Source organism: Hyperoodon ampullatus (assembly GCF_949752795.1).
Source record: "Hyperoodon ampullatus genome assembly, chromosome: 1".
Taxonomy (NCBI): Eukaryota; Metazoa; Chordata; class Mammalia; order Artiodactyla; family Ziphiidae; genus Hyperoodon; species Hyperoodon ampullatus.
This window is the reverse complement of record NC_136914.1, coordinates 144401771-144415399: the sequence shown is the minus strand read 5'-3', so window position 1 is coordinate 144415399 and position 13629 is coordinate 144401771. Positions and strand designations below refer to the sequence as shown.

The following is a 13629-nucleotide window of genomic DNA, read 5'->3' as shown; positions in this document are numbered from 1 at the left end:
TACCTAAGGAGGTAAAAGACCTGTATGCAGAAAAGAGTAAGACACTGATGAAAGAAGTTAAAGATGCTACAAACAGATGGAGAGATATACCACGTTCATGGACTGGAAGAATCAATATTGTGAAAATGACTATACTGCCTAGGGTAACCTACAGATTCAATGCAATCCCTAACAAATTACCAGTGGCATTTTTTACAGAAATAGAACAAAAAATCTTAAAATTTGTATGGAGACACAAAAGACCCTGAATGGCCAAAGCAGTTTTGAGGGAAAAAAATGGAGCTGGAGGAATCAGACTCCCTGACTTCAGACTATACTACAAAGCTACAGTAATCCAGACAATGTGGTACTGGCACAGAAACAGAAATATAGATCAATGGAACAGGATAGAAAGCCCAGAGATAAACCCAAACACCTATGGTCAACTAATCTATGACAAAGGAGGCAAGGATATACAATGGAGAAAAGACAGTCTCTTCAATAAGTGGTGCTGGGAAAAGTGGACAGCTACATGTAAAAGAATGAAATTAGAACGCTCCCTAACACCATACACAAAAATAAACTCAAAATGGATTAGAGACCTAAATGTAAGACCGGATGCTATAAAACTCTTAGAGGAAAACATAAGAAGAACACTCTTTGACATAAATCCCAGCAAGATCTTTTTTGATCCACCTCATAGAGTAATGGAAATAAAAATGAAGACAAACAAATGGGACCTAATGAAACTTAAAAGCTTTTGCAAAGCAAAGGAAACTACAAACAAGACAAAAAGACAACCCTCAGAATGGGATAAAATATCTGCAAACGAATCAACAGACAAAGGATTAATCTCTAAAATATATAAACAGCTCATGCAGCTCAATATTAAAAAAACAAACAACCCAATCCAAAAATGGGCAGAAGGCCTAAATAGACATTTGTCTAAAGAAGACATACAGATGGCCAAAAAACACATGAAAGGATGCTCAACATCACTAATTATTAGAGAAATGCAAATCAAAACTACAATGAGGTATCACCTCACACCAGTTAGAATGGGCATCATCAGAAAATCTATAAACAACAAATGCTGGAGAGGGTGTGGAGAAAAGGGAGCCCTCTTGCACTGTTGGTGGGAATGTAAATTGATACAGCCACTATGAAGCTCAGTATGAAGGTTCCTTAAAAAACTAAAAATAGAATTACCATATGACCCAGCAATCGCACTACTGGGCATATACCCAGAGAAAACCATAATTCAAAGAGACGCATGCACCCCAATGTTCATTGCAGCACTATTTACAATAGCCAGGTCATGGAAGCAACCTAAATGCCCATCAGCAGATGAATGGATAAAGAAGATGTGGTACATATATACAATGGAATATTACTCAGCCATAAAAAGGAACGAAATTGGGTCATTTGTAGAGACGTAGATGGATCTAGAGACTGTCTAGAGTGTAGTAAGTCAGAAAGAGAAAAACAAGTATCGTATATTAATGCATATATGTGGAACCTAAAAAAATGGTACAGATGAACCGGTTTGCAGGGCAGAAATAGAGACACAGATGTAGAGAACAAACGTATGGACACCAAGGGGGAAAAGTGGCAGGGGGCTGGTGGTGGTGGGATGAATTGGGAGATTGGGATTGACATATATACACTAATATGTATAAAATAGATAACTAATAAGAACATGCTGTTTAAAATAAATAAAAAGTTCTCTTAATATAATTTTTATCAACTTAATGAAATTCTAAATCTCTTACAAGATTTGAAATTTCATTTTCAAATCCATCTGCATTATAAGCAGGGAAGGATTAATGAGTGGTAATCAATTGTATAAGTGGTCAGTTTTCTTACTGAATATTGTCAAGTTATAATCTTGTTTTCCCATGCAACCTTATCAATGTGGTGATTCAGATAATAAATTTTCAAAAACTGAGTAAAGAACCTTTCCATCCTACCTCTGCCACTCCAGTAAAAACATTTAAGAAACTAGCTAAAGAGACTATTGGCTGGGAAACTCCTTAGCTTCCTCATACCTCAACCTATATACCTTTCTGAATGTGGAGGTATGCTAATAATTACCTACTTTGGTTTTAGTATTTCACAATTATCACTGGCCATGTCTATCTAGAAAAGCATTTCTAGAAATGAATGATATTCTTATTAAGCCACTGAAATTACTTCCACTTGCCACTGTTTAATTCTTATCTAATCTCACCAAACCTAAGTTTTACAGCCCAGACATCAGGACACATGCTGTGCATTATACAGAATTACACAGGGCAGCTATACATTAATAGAACTCTGGATCAGTAGTTTCCAAACCAAGGTCTGCCTGCTTATATAACATGGCTGCATAGGATTCAAATGAAAAACTGTTCTTTTAACCCACTGCTAATAATTCTGATTCTGCAGGTATGAGGTAGGACAAGGAATCTATTGTTTAAAGCTTCCAAGGGCTTCTCCTAAGTAGCAGGTTTGAAGGACCGTGGATAGATAAACTTTAAAGCTTCTTCCAGTTCTCCATGATTCAAAAACTAAAATTTTAATTGCAAAATTTCACATAGCAGGAAGCCATTAAGGAAGCTATTTTTCACTTAGAGTCTTACCTGACTCACCTGAAATTGTACCTTTTTGGTAGTCATTAACTTCGATGGCCAGCCTTTTAACAAAATGATGCTACCTCAAAATCAGAACTACCAGAGACAGCAAAGCAACAAGAACTTAAATATCTGGAGATTTTCTTTCACTTCTTTTATACTTTGATCATGAATCATAACTGAACTAACTAGTCAAAAATGAAGCTATAAATAATATAAATGTCTTAAAAAGATAAGATTTCAACACCCAATTGATTTTGTATTGACTCCAGGTCAAATTTAATTTCTGACTAATAAAGTATCTTTAATTATTTCCCAGATAACCTACTAAGACGTGATATGTAAAAATAAAAAAGAGAATAAACATACATAGCTTTAATGCTTTCAGTGAGGTTTGTTTCAAAAGAGAGAAACTGTTTTCCTCTCTTTGTGAAGCCTCTAATTTCAGATCCTGCAGCAATAAAAATTTTCTCCTGGGGCGTGTTAAGAACCCCTCCTAGTTCCAATCTGGCAATCTTCTGCCCAGGTAAAGTCTTGAAGACTGTCTGCAAAAATCATTGAGGAAACAATTAAGTACACAAATTTATTCCAAGTATTTTCTTTTACCATAAAAAATGTTGTGATTTTAAACTTACAAAATATTATAGTTCTAAATAGGAACACCTTTAGATACAAATGTATCCAGTGGTCTTCTGGGTTTTTTGCTAAATATCTTCAAACTTTGCAACGTTTATTCCCACACACATTGCATTTCAATGACATCATTAAAATCTAAACTCTTGCAACTCAAAGTAGGGTTTGCTAAGCAGCAGCATTAGCATCACTTACCTTATTAGAAATGCAGACTCTCAGGCCCAACCCCAGATCTACTGAAGGAGAGTCTGCATTTTACCAAGATTCCTCAGCTGGTTCCAGTGGACATGTTTTTATACCTTAATCATCTTTTTAAAACTAATCTCTCCTAGTTCCCTTACAATTTTATAAATTTTAGTAGTATAAATAAAGGACTGTAGAATTTACTAAAAACCTGAGCATATAACTTCATATCTCTCTATTTAATTGGAAACATTTGCATCCTTAGTTTATTCCTCGTTATTTTATATTTTATTATTGGCATCAGTTTCTTCCCTTCACCGCCAATGACTTATACACAGAGAATAAAATATCTGGAAGGATATATGAACAATGGAAACACTGAGTTTCTGATAGTTTTTACCCTCTTCATCTTTTTGCAAATTTCATATAATGTAGAATGAATATAAGAGTTCGCATCTCAGACCCATCACTTGTAAACTATGATCTGGGAATATGATGACATAAAACTCACTTCCTTGGTTAGGTTATATTAAGTGGCAAAGGTGACGCGATGGTCACGTTCATGTTACACTGTTATATAAGACTCCATCTTAGCAGACTGGACAGATTTCCCTGTTGGCCTGAAGCAGCAGTTCACCATGTTGTGCAAGGGCCTGGGAGAAGAGCGCATGGCAGGGAATTGTGGCGGGCCTCAGGACGCTGAAAGCAGGCCCTGGCTTACGGACAGCAATAAAATGGGGACCTCAGTCTAACAACAGTAAAGAACCGAATTCTTCCAACAACTACATGGGCTTGGAACAGGACTCTGAGCTCCAGAAAGAAATAGAGCCTGGCTGTACCTGTGTTGCAGCCATGTGAGGCCTCGAGCTTGGACTCCTGCCCCGTGAGATAATAAATGTGTTTCTTTTTAAGCCCCTAAATTTGAGGTAACTTGTTACACAGCATAAAAAACTAGCATATCACCCTATGCTGTCAAAGATGTTTTACAAATGGCTAGCAAATGATTCTCATGCTGCCTGTAATCTCATACTTCATATGACTACTTCCCTCAACCTATTTTTCATTATGCTTTAGAAAAAATTTTAATGTAGGAGTATTCAAAAGGTACACATACCACTGCTTCTCCCTTCTTCATGCCAAAGCACATAACTACTCCATCATGATCTCCAACAACCACCTGTAACAGATTGAAGAGAATCTAAAATTACTGTTATTATGCCCTACTAACTTATATGGGGAAAACAAGATTCTCAATACATAAATTATGATTTTAAAAGTAGAGATGAGAAAATCTAGTAAAGACATCCCCACAAAAAATATCCACCAAAGAATGGTAAGAAGGGGCCAAAGAGAAGGCTATGAAGAGTTGTTATGGAAGTAGCTGGCTTTCTGTTCTGTTCCTACAAGGTAAAAAGAACAAGAAAATAGAGACAGAAATGGCAAGGAGGCAATTTTTTTTCCTTTAACTGGAGCATAAGAACATTTTAAGATTAACTTTTAAAACATTATAAGGCACTTCCCTGGTGGAGCAGTGGTTAAGAGTCAGCCCGCGAATGCAGGGGACACGGGTTCGAGCCCTGGTCCGGGAAGATCCCACATGCCACGGAGCAGCTAAGCCCGTGCACCACAGCTACTGAGCATGAGCTCTAGAGCCCGCAAGCCACAACTACTGAGCCCGAGTGCCACAACTAGTGAAGCTTGCGTGCCTAGAGCCCATGCTCCGCAACAAAAGAAGCCACTGCAATGAGAAGCCCGCTGCACCGCAACGAAGAGTAGCCTCTGCTCACCGCAATTAGAGAAAGACCACACGCAGCAACAAAGACCCAACGTAGCCAAAAATAAATAAATAAATTTATATATAAAAAAATTATCAAAATGAGGTTGTGACAGACCTATTTGATATTTTCTAAACTTTTTCCTTTTATTTTTATTGATGTATAGTTGATTTACCTAATTAAACTTAAAAGCTTTTGCAAAGCAAAGGAAACCATCAAAAAAACGAAAAGACAACCTATCGAATGGGAGAAAACATTTGCAAATAATAAGACCAATAAGGGGTTAATATCTAAAATATGTAAGCAGCTCATACAACTTAACATTAAAAAAAACAAACAACCTGATTAAAAAATGGGCAGAAGACCTGAACAGACATTTTTCCAAAAAGGAAATGCAGACGGCCAACAGTCACATGAAAAGATGCTCAACACCGCTACTCATCAGGGAAATGCAAATCAAAACCACAATGAGATATCACCTCACACCAGTCAGAATGGCTATCATCAAAAAGAACACAAATAACAAATGTTGGCGAGGATGTGCAGAAAAGGGAAACCCTCGTACACTGTTGGTGGGAATGTAAATTGGCGCAGCCACAGTGGAGAACAGTACGGAGGTTCCTCAAACAACTAAAAATAGAACTACCATATGACCCAGCAATGCCACTCCTGGGTATATATCCAAAAAAACCCAAAAACATGATTTCGAAAAGGTACATGCACCCTAATGTTCACAGCGGCATTATTTACAATTGCCAAGATATGGAAGGAACCTAAGCGTCCGTCAACAGATGATGGATAAAGAATACTACTCAGGGCTTCCCTGGTGGCACAGTCGTTGAGAATCCGCCTGCTGATGCAGGGGACACGGGTTCGTGCCCCGGTCTGGGAAGATCCCACATGCCGCGGCGTGGCTGGGCCCGTGAGCCATGGCCGCTGAGCCTGCGCGTCCGGAGCCTGTGCTCCGCAACGGGAGAGGCCACAGCAGTGAGAGGCCCACGTACTGCAAAAAAAAAAAAAAAAAAAAAAAAAAAAAAAAAAAGAATACTACTCAGCCATAAAAAAGAATGAAATTTTGCCTTTTGCAACAACATGGATGGACTTGGAGGGCATTATGCTAAGTGAAATAAGTCAGACAGAGAATGACAAACTATATGATAGCATTTGTATGCAGAATCTAAAAAATACAACAAACTAGTGAATATTAAAAAAAGAAGTAGCAGACTCACAGATATAGAAAACAAACTGCCAGTGGTTACCAGTGGGGAGAGGGAAGGAGGAGGGGCAACACAGGAGTAGGGGATTAAGAGATACAAACTACTATGTATAAAATAAGCTACAAGGATATATGGTATAACACAGGGAATACAGCCAATATTTTATAATAACTATAAATGGAATATAACCTTGAAAATTATGAATCACTATATTGTACACCTGTAACTTATATAATATTGTACACCAACTATATTTCAATAAAACATAAATAAAATGATCTTTAAAAAAAAAAAGTGTAAAAGAGTCCTGAGACCAAAACGTTTGAGAAGTGTTGCTCTAGTTGAGTGAATACAATAAATGACAATCAAAAATCTGTTGATTTATCCTGATAAAATGTTAATATATAGGAATACTATATTTATTTTGCAGCTATTAAAATATCCTACTAGTCTACCAAGAAATTATAATTGTCTTATGGAAATCACAGGATTAATATTTCTATAAAAATAATCAATATTGTTAGTTAAATGTAAAGATTAACATCAATATATTTAATTACTCTTAAAAATATGATAAAGTTTTTAAAAAGCATTTTCTCTACAGTCTATTGTGTTTTTCATTTTTTTATTTCTTTTTTCATATACACAGTCTGGTACACACAGGGTAAATTATTACCAGAAAAATGGAATATGTTTTCAACTAGTTTGCTTATACTATTTACTAATTGTACATAATAATTATAATGTCCAAGAAACTTACTGTCTATAAATATCCCTTGGTATTCCAATCTCTGTTCAAATGAAAAGAAATTCATTTCCATTTTAGCCTTGGAATTTTAAAAAAACTTATCAATAATGAAGGAAATGTAAACCTCTCCTCTGTCAGAGCTGAAGAGATATGGAGAAATCAGTATCTCTACGTTACCTTTTGTGTGGCTCTATATCTTGAAGCAGGAAGTAGCTTCATAGTCTTCTGAGAGGTCACTCCCACCTAAGGAAACACATCAGCTGCCTGGTGAGTGATTTCTGATACACTAATTTGAAGTTAATAAATCAGAGATTAAAAGGACCAGCAGATTCTAATCATAGTAAGCCTCAGTTTTTTTATTACAATTAATTAGTGATATGAAATAATTATTATCAGCAATGAACTTATTTTCTAATGAAATATACTACAAAAGTCAGAATACAGGAAACAATCAAAAATAGTAAAATTTATGCTATAAAGTTGTCAAGTCAAAAATAATAACGTGGCATTACTGGCAAGATACTTCACACCAAAAAAATATTTCTATAAACCTTCTTTTACAACTTCATACAGTTGTTAAAGTGTGTTTGTAATTTAAAATCTTTGGTAATAGATTAGTTATTATTGAAAATGCAACATAAAAGATTTTATCTAAAATACCACCATGCTGATGACAATGACATCCAATCTAACTGATGATGAAGATTATTTTACAAAAGTTACAGGAGATGGAAACAGCATGGTCTGCTCAGTAGGGCACTGTCACTAGTGGTGCATGGTTAGGGAGGAGAATGGGACCAAAGAGACAGAAACTGGTGGAAACATCAGACCATGAAAGAATTTACATATAGTATAGGTCTATCCTTTAATTCTATATTCTAGGGAGTAGTATTAAAGTTTAATCTGTTTAGATTCGTATTTTTGAAACATCAGTCTAGCAATGATGTGAAGGATGTCTTGGAGGGAGGTAAGCTGGAGGCTAGGAGCTATTTCAATTATCCAAGCAAGAGAAGATGAGGACTGAACTAGGGGTAACAGAGATGGAGGGAGCAAATGGGACAGATTCATGAGATATTTAGGAGATAAAAGCAGCAAAATGTGGTGACCAGATGGATATGGAAGATATTAAGGTGGGAAGTACCTAGCATGACTCTCAAGGAAAGTGACAGGACAAACATTTGTACCATTAGCCAAAATAGGATTACTGAAAAAGGAGATGGAGAAGGAGAGAAAGTCTAGGGCTGAAATATTGAGAGGCAGGGTGGTGTAACAGAAAGAACACCATCTCCGGAACACCAGTTCCTATTTGAAACAAATAGGAACTCCATCCTTTCCGCTATCATGTAAATCACCTTCTCTGAGCCCCTTGATCCTCATGTATCTACTACAGGAATTTTTGTGAGGATTAAATATATGTACGTGTGTTAAAATCTGAGAATAAACTAGACACTCGAAAACGGCTGTCATTGCTTTTATTATGATCTGGCTCGTGGGGTCCAGCTCACAGTAAGAAACGTGTCTGGCGCTCGGCAGAAGGGACTGGGTACAGATGGAGATCAGGGAGTTAGAAGCTGCAGCCGGGAATGAGGAGAAGGGCCCCGGGGAGGAATCCGGGAGCGCATCAGGACATTCGGAGCATCTTCAGGACCTGGCAGACGCCAGCACCGCGGGGGCGCGTGCTCCCTCTTTCCAAGTCCCCGTGGACCAACAAGCCGGAGTTGCCCGTGAGCAAGGTGTCTGGAGGGTGGCACCCAGATCCGCTCCTGTGCCGCCGCGTCGCCGCCGAGACACCCCAACAGACGCCAGTGGAAGGATCGAATCCTCTCAGGGAGCGCAGCTCACCCCGCGCAGCGACCGCCCCAACCCCTCAGGTTTACCTGTAAATAATCCGCTCGGTTTAAATTCAGATCCATTACGGAGGCACGGACGCGCTGGACAGCGCCAGGCCAGGCCAGGTAGGTTAGAGTCTGCGGGACCCCAGGCCTCCGAAGGGAAAAAGCTCGCTTACCCACTAACGGCCAACGCCAGCTGCTAAGGGCTCAGTGGGGTATGCAAAGGAGGAGCGTCAGCGTCAGCGGCGTCCTGCGTGACGTCCGTACGTTCCTGCGAGAGGGCCCCGGAAGGAAATGAAGCCCCACCCCCCCTCCCGACAGACCGCCCACTGACTTAACCCGCTCCAATGAGAGGCGGAGAGGAACGGAGGGCGAGCTCCAGGAGACCTAAGAAGGGTGGTTTCTAGGGGGACCGGAGACGCAGTCTTGGCTATGCCTCCGCCACAGCTCTGAGCCCCAAGTCTTAAGTCTTTTCTGTGTAGAGCCTTGACTTGAAGCCCTGGTAGATTCTGACCTGTTTCACCACCACTAGAAAGGATCCCTCAAAGAATTAGGTTTCACCGCCATAGGAGTTAGCTTACAGCAGCGTAGGAGTTCTCAAACTTTTGGCCCTAGGACCCCTTTGCAAAACTCTTATAAACTATTGAGGTTATATGAATTATCTATTGATATTTACCATATTAGAAATTAGAACTAAGTTTCTAAAAAAATATATTGAAAAAAATAATGAACTCATTATATAAACATTTTAATGAAAAATAACTATTTTCTAAAATAAAGAAAAGTAAAAAGACTGGCTTTGTTTGCAAATCTATTCACTGTCCACCTGAACAGTGAACAGGGGAGTCCCAGATCTACTTCTGCATACAATCTATTGGTATATGTTGGTTTTTGTTTCTTTGTTAAGTATATGAAGAAAATGTGGTCCAAACTCAACAAGTGGTAGTTTTTGAAAAGTTAGTTGCAATGTGGAATGTGGCTTCATTATACAATATCCCCAAAAGTCCATTTGTTAATATCATCACAGATTCCATCAGAAAAGTTTTGAAGTGTTGGAAAGTTGTCAACCTCAGATGGCGGATACAAATTTTTGAAAAATTCTAATTTGTGATTAAAAGCTTGAATTTGAAGCATTGGCAACAAATGTCAATTATTTTCCTTGAAATGATAGTTTTCCTTCTTGAATTCACAAGAAAGTGTATGCCAAGTATCCAAGTCTAAATAATCATAATTTGTCTGTCAGTCGTGCTTTCAAAGAAAGTTCCATGAAAAAAGCAGTGAGTTCAGCTAGCAATTCAAATAATCATACAAGTGCTTTTCCTTGAAACAACTAATGTACTTCCGTATTCAGTAGAAATGCTTCATGCATACTTCCCATGTCACCCCCCAGAGTATTAAAAAGGATATGTACTCAGACTTCCTTGGTGGTCCAGTGGTTAAGACTCCACCCTTCCACTGCAGGGAGCCCAGGTTCGATCCCTGGTGGAGGAACTAAGATCCCACATGCCACGTGGCGTGGCCAAATTAAAAAAAAAAAAGATATGTACTACGAGTAGAGGCTTAAAATTAACAATTTTCACTGCTTCATAGAGAACATTTTTACATGAAACTTTGTTTCCTGTCAATGTGTGGCCTTGATCCACACTTAAGTACCAGCAGTATTAACCAACCTCGCTTTTAGACCATTAGTACAAATGTCCACATAGTGAAAAAGGAAAGTAGCATCTTATTGTTATGAAAATAACTTCAAAATCACAGACCCCCTGAAAAGGCCTCAGGGACCCTCTGACTATTGCTGGCCTATAGTGACCCATGATCTGATTGAGTTCTGACCTTCCTTGGCTCACTTTCATCCGTCCTTCCATTGTGCATACCACACTCTGCCTACAGAAATACTACAGATGAATAAGTGGTTTCTGTGGTCTACTGGGGAGAGTTCACAAACGATTTCTGTGGTCTACTAGGGGAGAGTTCACAAATGTTTGTGAAACAAGAATTAAGCCCTTGAGAAGAGGTTCTTAAGAAAAGAAATTATTTCCTACACAGAGATCTGAGAAGGTTTTGCCTAGGTCCCAGGATATTCCAGACAATTCTTTTTTTAAAAATTTTTTATTTAAAATTTATTTTTATTTTTGGCTGTGTTGGGTCTTTGTTGCTGCACGTGGGCTTTCTCTAGTTGTGGACAGTGGGGGCTACTCTTCGTTGCGGTGCAGCAGGCTTCTCATTGCAGTGGCTTCTCTTGTTGTGGAGCACGGGCTCTAGGCACACGGGTTTCAGTAGTTGTGGCACGGGGGCTCAGTAGTTGTGGCTCGTGGGCTCTAGAGCGCAGGCTCAGTAGTTGTGGTGCACAGGCTTAGTTGTTTCGCAGCATGTGGGATCTTCCTGGACCAGGACTTGAACCCTTGTCCCCTGCATTGGCAGGTGGATTCTTAACCACTGCGCCAACAGGGAAGCCCCAGACAATTCTTTTGCTGAGGCCAAAATAACTCAGTATTGAAATAGACAACAATGCCTGAAGACGGTTTAGCTGTGTAGAAATTTGGAGAAAATATCAATTTAGACTCAACAAAAATACAGATAAATTTTAGAAGTAAATTGAAAAAATAAAGCCATAGAGGAGATAAAATAGAATTGTTATAGAATTTTATGGAATTTAGGGGGTTGGAAGCTGTATTAGTTAGATAGAGCCACCATAATAAAGTAGTACAAGCTGAGTGGCTTAGACAACAGAAATTTATTTTCTTATATGATCTCACAGGCTAGGATTACAAAATCAAGTTGTCAGCAGGGAACCAAACCAATCCTCTGAGGCATTTCTCCTGGGCGTGTAGATGACCATCTTCTCCCTGTTTCTTCATATGGTCTTCCCTCTGTGTTCATCTGTGTCCTAATCTCCTCTAATAAGGCCATCAGTCATGCAGGATAAAGGCCCACCCTAGTGACCTAACAAGTTCTTTCTCCAAATACAGTCACATTCTGAGGTACTGGGGGTTAGGATTTCAACATATGAATTTGGTGGGGGCTGGGGGGTGGGGGGAGGCACAATTCAGCCCATAACAGAAAGGAATTTGTTTCATCTTAAAAAGAATAGAAGAAACAACAAAGAAAAAACAGATATGAAAAACAAAGATTAGACATTTCAATATGTCACAAAATTTTTAAAACAAAAAAATCTAGGACTTCCCTGGTGGTGCAGTGGTTAAGAATCCGCCTGTCAATGCAGGGGACATGGGTTCAAGCCCTGGTCCAGGAAGATCCCACATGCCACAGAGCGACTAAGCCCGTGTGCCACAACTACTGAGCCCACGTGCCACAACTATTGAGCCCACGTGCCACAACTACTGAAGCCCGCACGCCTAGAGCCTGTGCTCCACAACAAGAGAAGCCACCGCAATGAGAAGCCAGCACACTGCAACAAAGAGTAGCCCCCTGCTCAATGCAACTAGAGAAAGCCCACGCACAGCAACGAAGACCCAATGCAGCCCAAAAATAAATAAATAAATAAATACATTTATTAGGAAAAAAATTAGGATAAATATGTGCAGTTAGTATCTTAATAAACAGTTCATACAAATATTAAAAAAAGAAATATAATTAGTCCAATAAGAAAAACATGAACAGACAATACACAAAGAAGGTGGCTGCTGAACAAACACATAGAAATTTGTTACCTTCACTTGTAATCAATAATATTAAAGCAAGATACCTTTTTTTTGCCTTTCAAATTAGAAAATAAATTTAAATGATACCACTATATGCTGTAGAGAGAGCGTGTGCTCATCATCCATGATGCTTTAAACTAGTAATAAAACCCTTTTCAAAAGCAACTTAGTAATGTATATCCAAATCTATAAATTATGTGGCAATATTTTTAACCTATAACCCCAATTCTGGATATTTAGTCTATGAAAACAACACAAAATAGGTTAGAAGCCATGATCAAGGCATTATTTAAAGTAGGAACCTAACTGTCCAATAATAGGGGAGTATTGCATCCCTCCACTTTCCTGGCTATTATGCAGCCATTGAAAGTGAAAATAATGAAGACTGTATAGCAATGTGGAAAGTGCTCAGGATAATTTTAAAAGAATATCAAATTGTGTGTATACTATGACTTCAATTATAGGAAAAGACTGTTAAGAAATATACCAAAAAAACTTTAGTCGGTTATAAATTGAAGAAATATGAGCTTCTCCTCCTATTTTTTGTTTTCCACAAGGTGTTTAAGAGTCATCTGTTTAACTGGGCATAGTTTCCAAAGTACGTAATTCACTGTCCCAGTGATTGCACGTTTCTGATAAAGGGTATTCTAAGACAGTGAATACCGAATCTTCCCACCGTCTATCTTCTTGTTTCCCTTTTTAGGTCCCGGCAGTGCATGTTAACAATTTAAGGAAAATGGTACTGATATCAATATTGCTATATTTTTGTATTATAACAAACAAACCATCAAAATGTCAAAAACCTGGTGAAGTGGGCAGACATTATCTTTTTAAAAATGATGCTTGGGAAGTATTAATAGTATTCCAGGACTGGGTGAAATCTTAGAAAACATTAATTCACTGTTTTCCCTTTTGGATTCACAAACTATTTTCATAGTAGTATATAATCCTTCAAAGCCCTTAGGAATTTTAATAACAACTTAATTTT

At 38.4% G+C, this 13629-nt stretch overlaps 1 protein-coding gene across 1 annotated transcript in view; it reads right to left on the bottom strand.

Annotated features, from left to right (window-relative positions):
• BBS7 (Bardet-Biedl syndrome 7) overlaps positions 1-9060 on the bottom strand; it is a gene marked incomplete at its 5' end in the record, with an annotated part of 42487 nt that extends 33427 nt beyond the window's left edge. Inside the window, 4 exons of the mRNA XM_079717980.1 lie at positions 2961-3136; positions 4522-4584; positions 7325-7390; positions 9025-9060. Of these exons, the coding sequence (XP_079574106.1) occupies positions 2961-3136; positions 4522-4584; positions 7325-7390; positions 9025-9060 (341 nt within the window). The remainder of the gene's footprint in view (positions 1-2960; positions 3137-4521; positions 4585-7324; positions 7391-9024) is intronic.
• Between the last annotated feature and the right edge of the window lie 4569 nt (positions 9061-13629).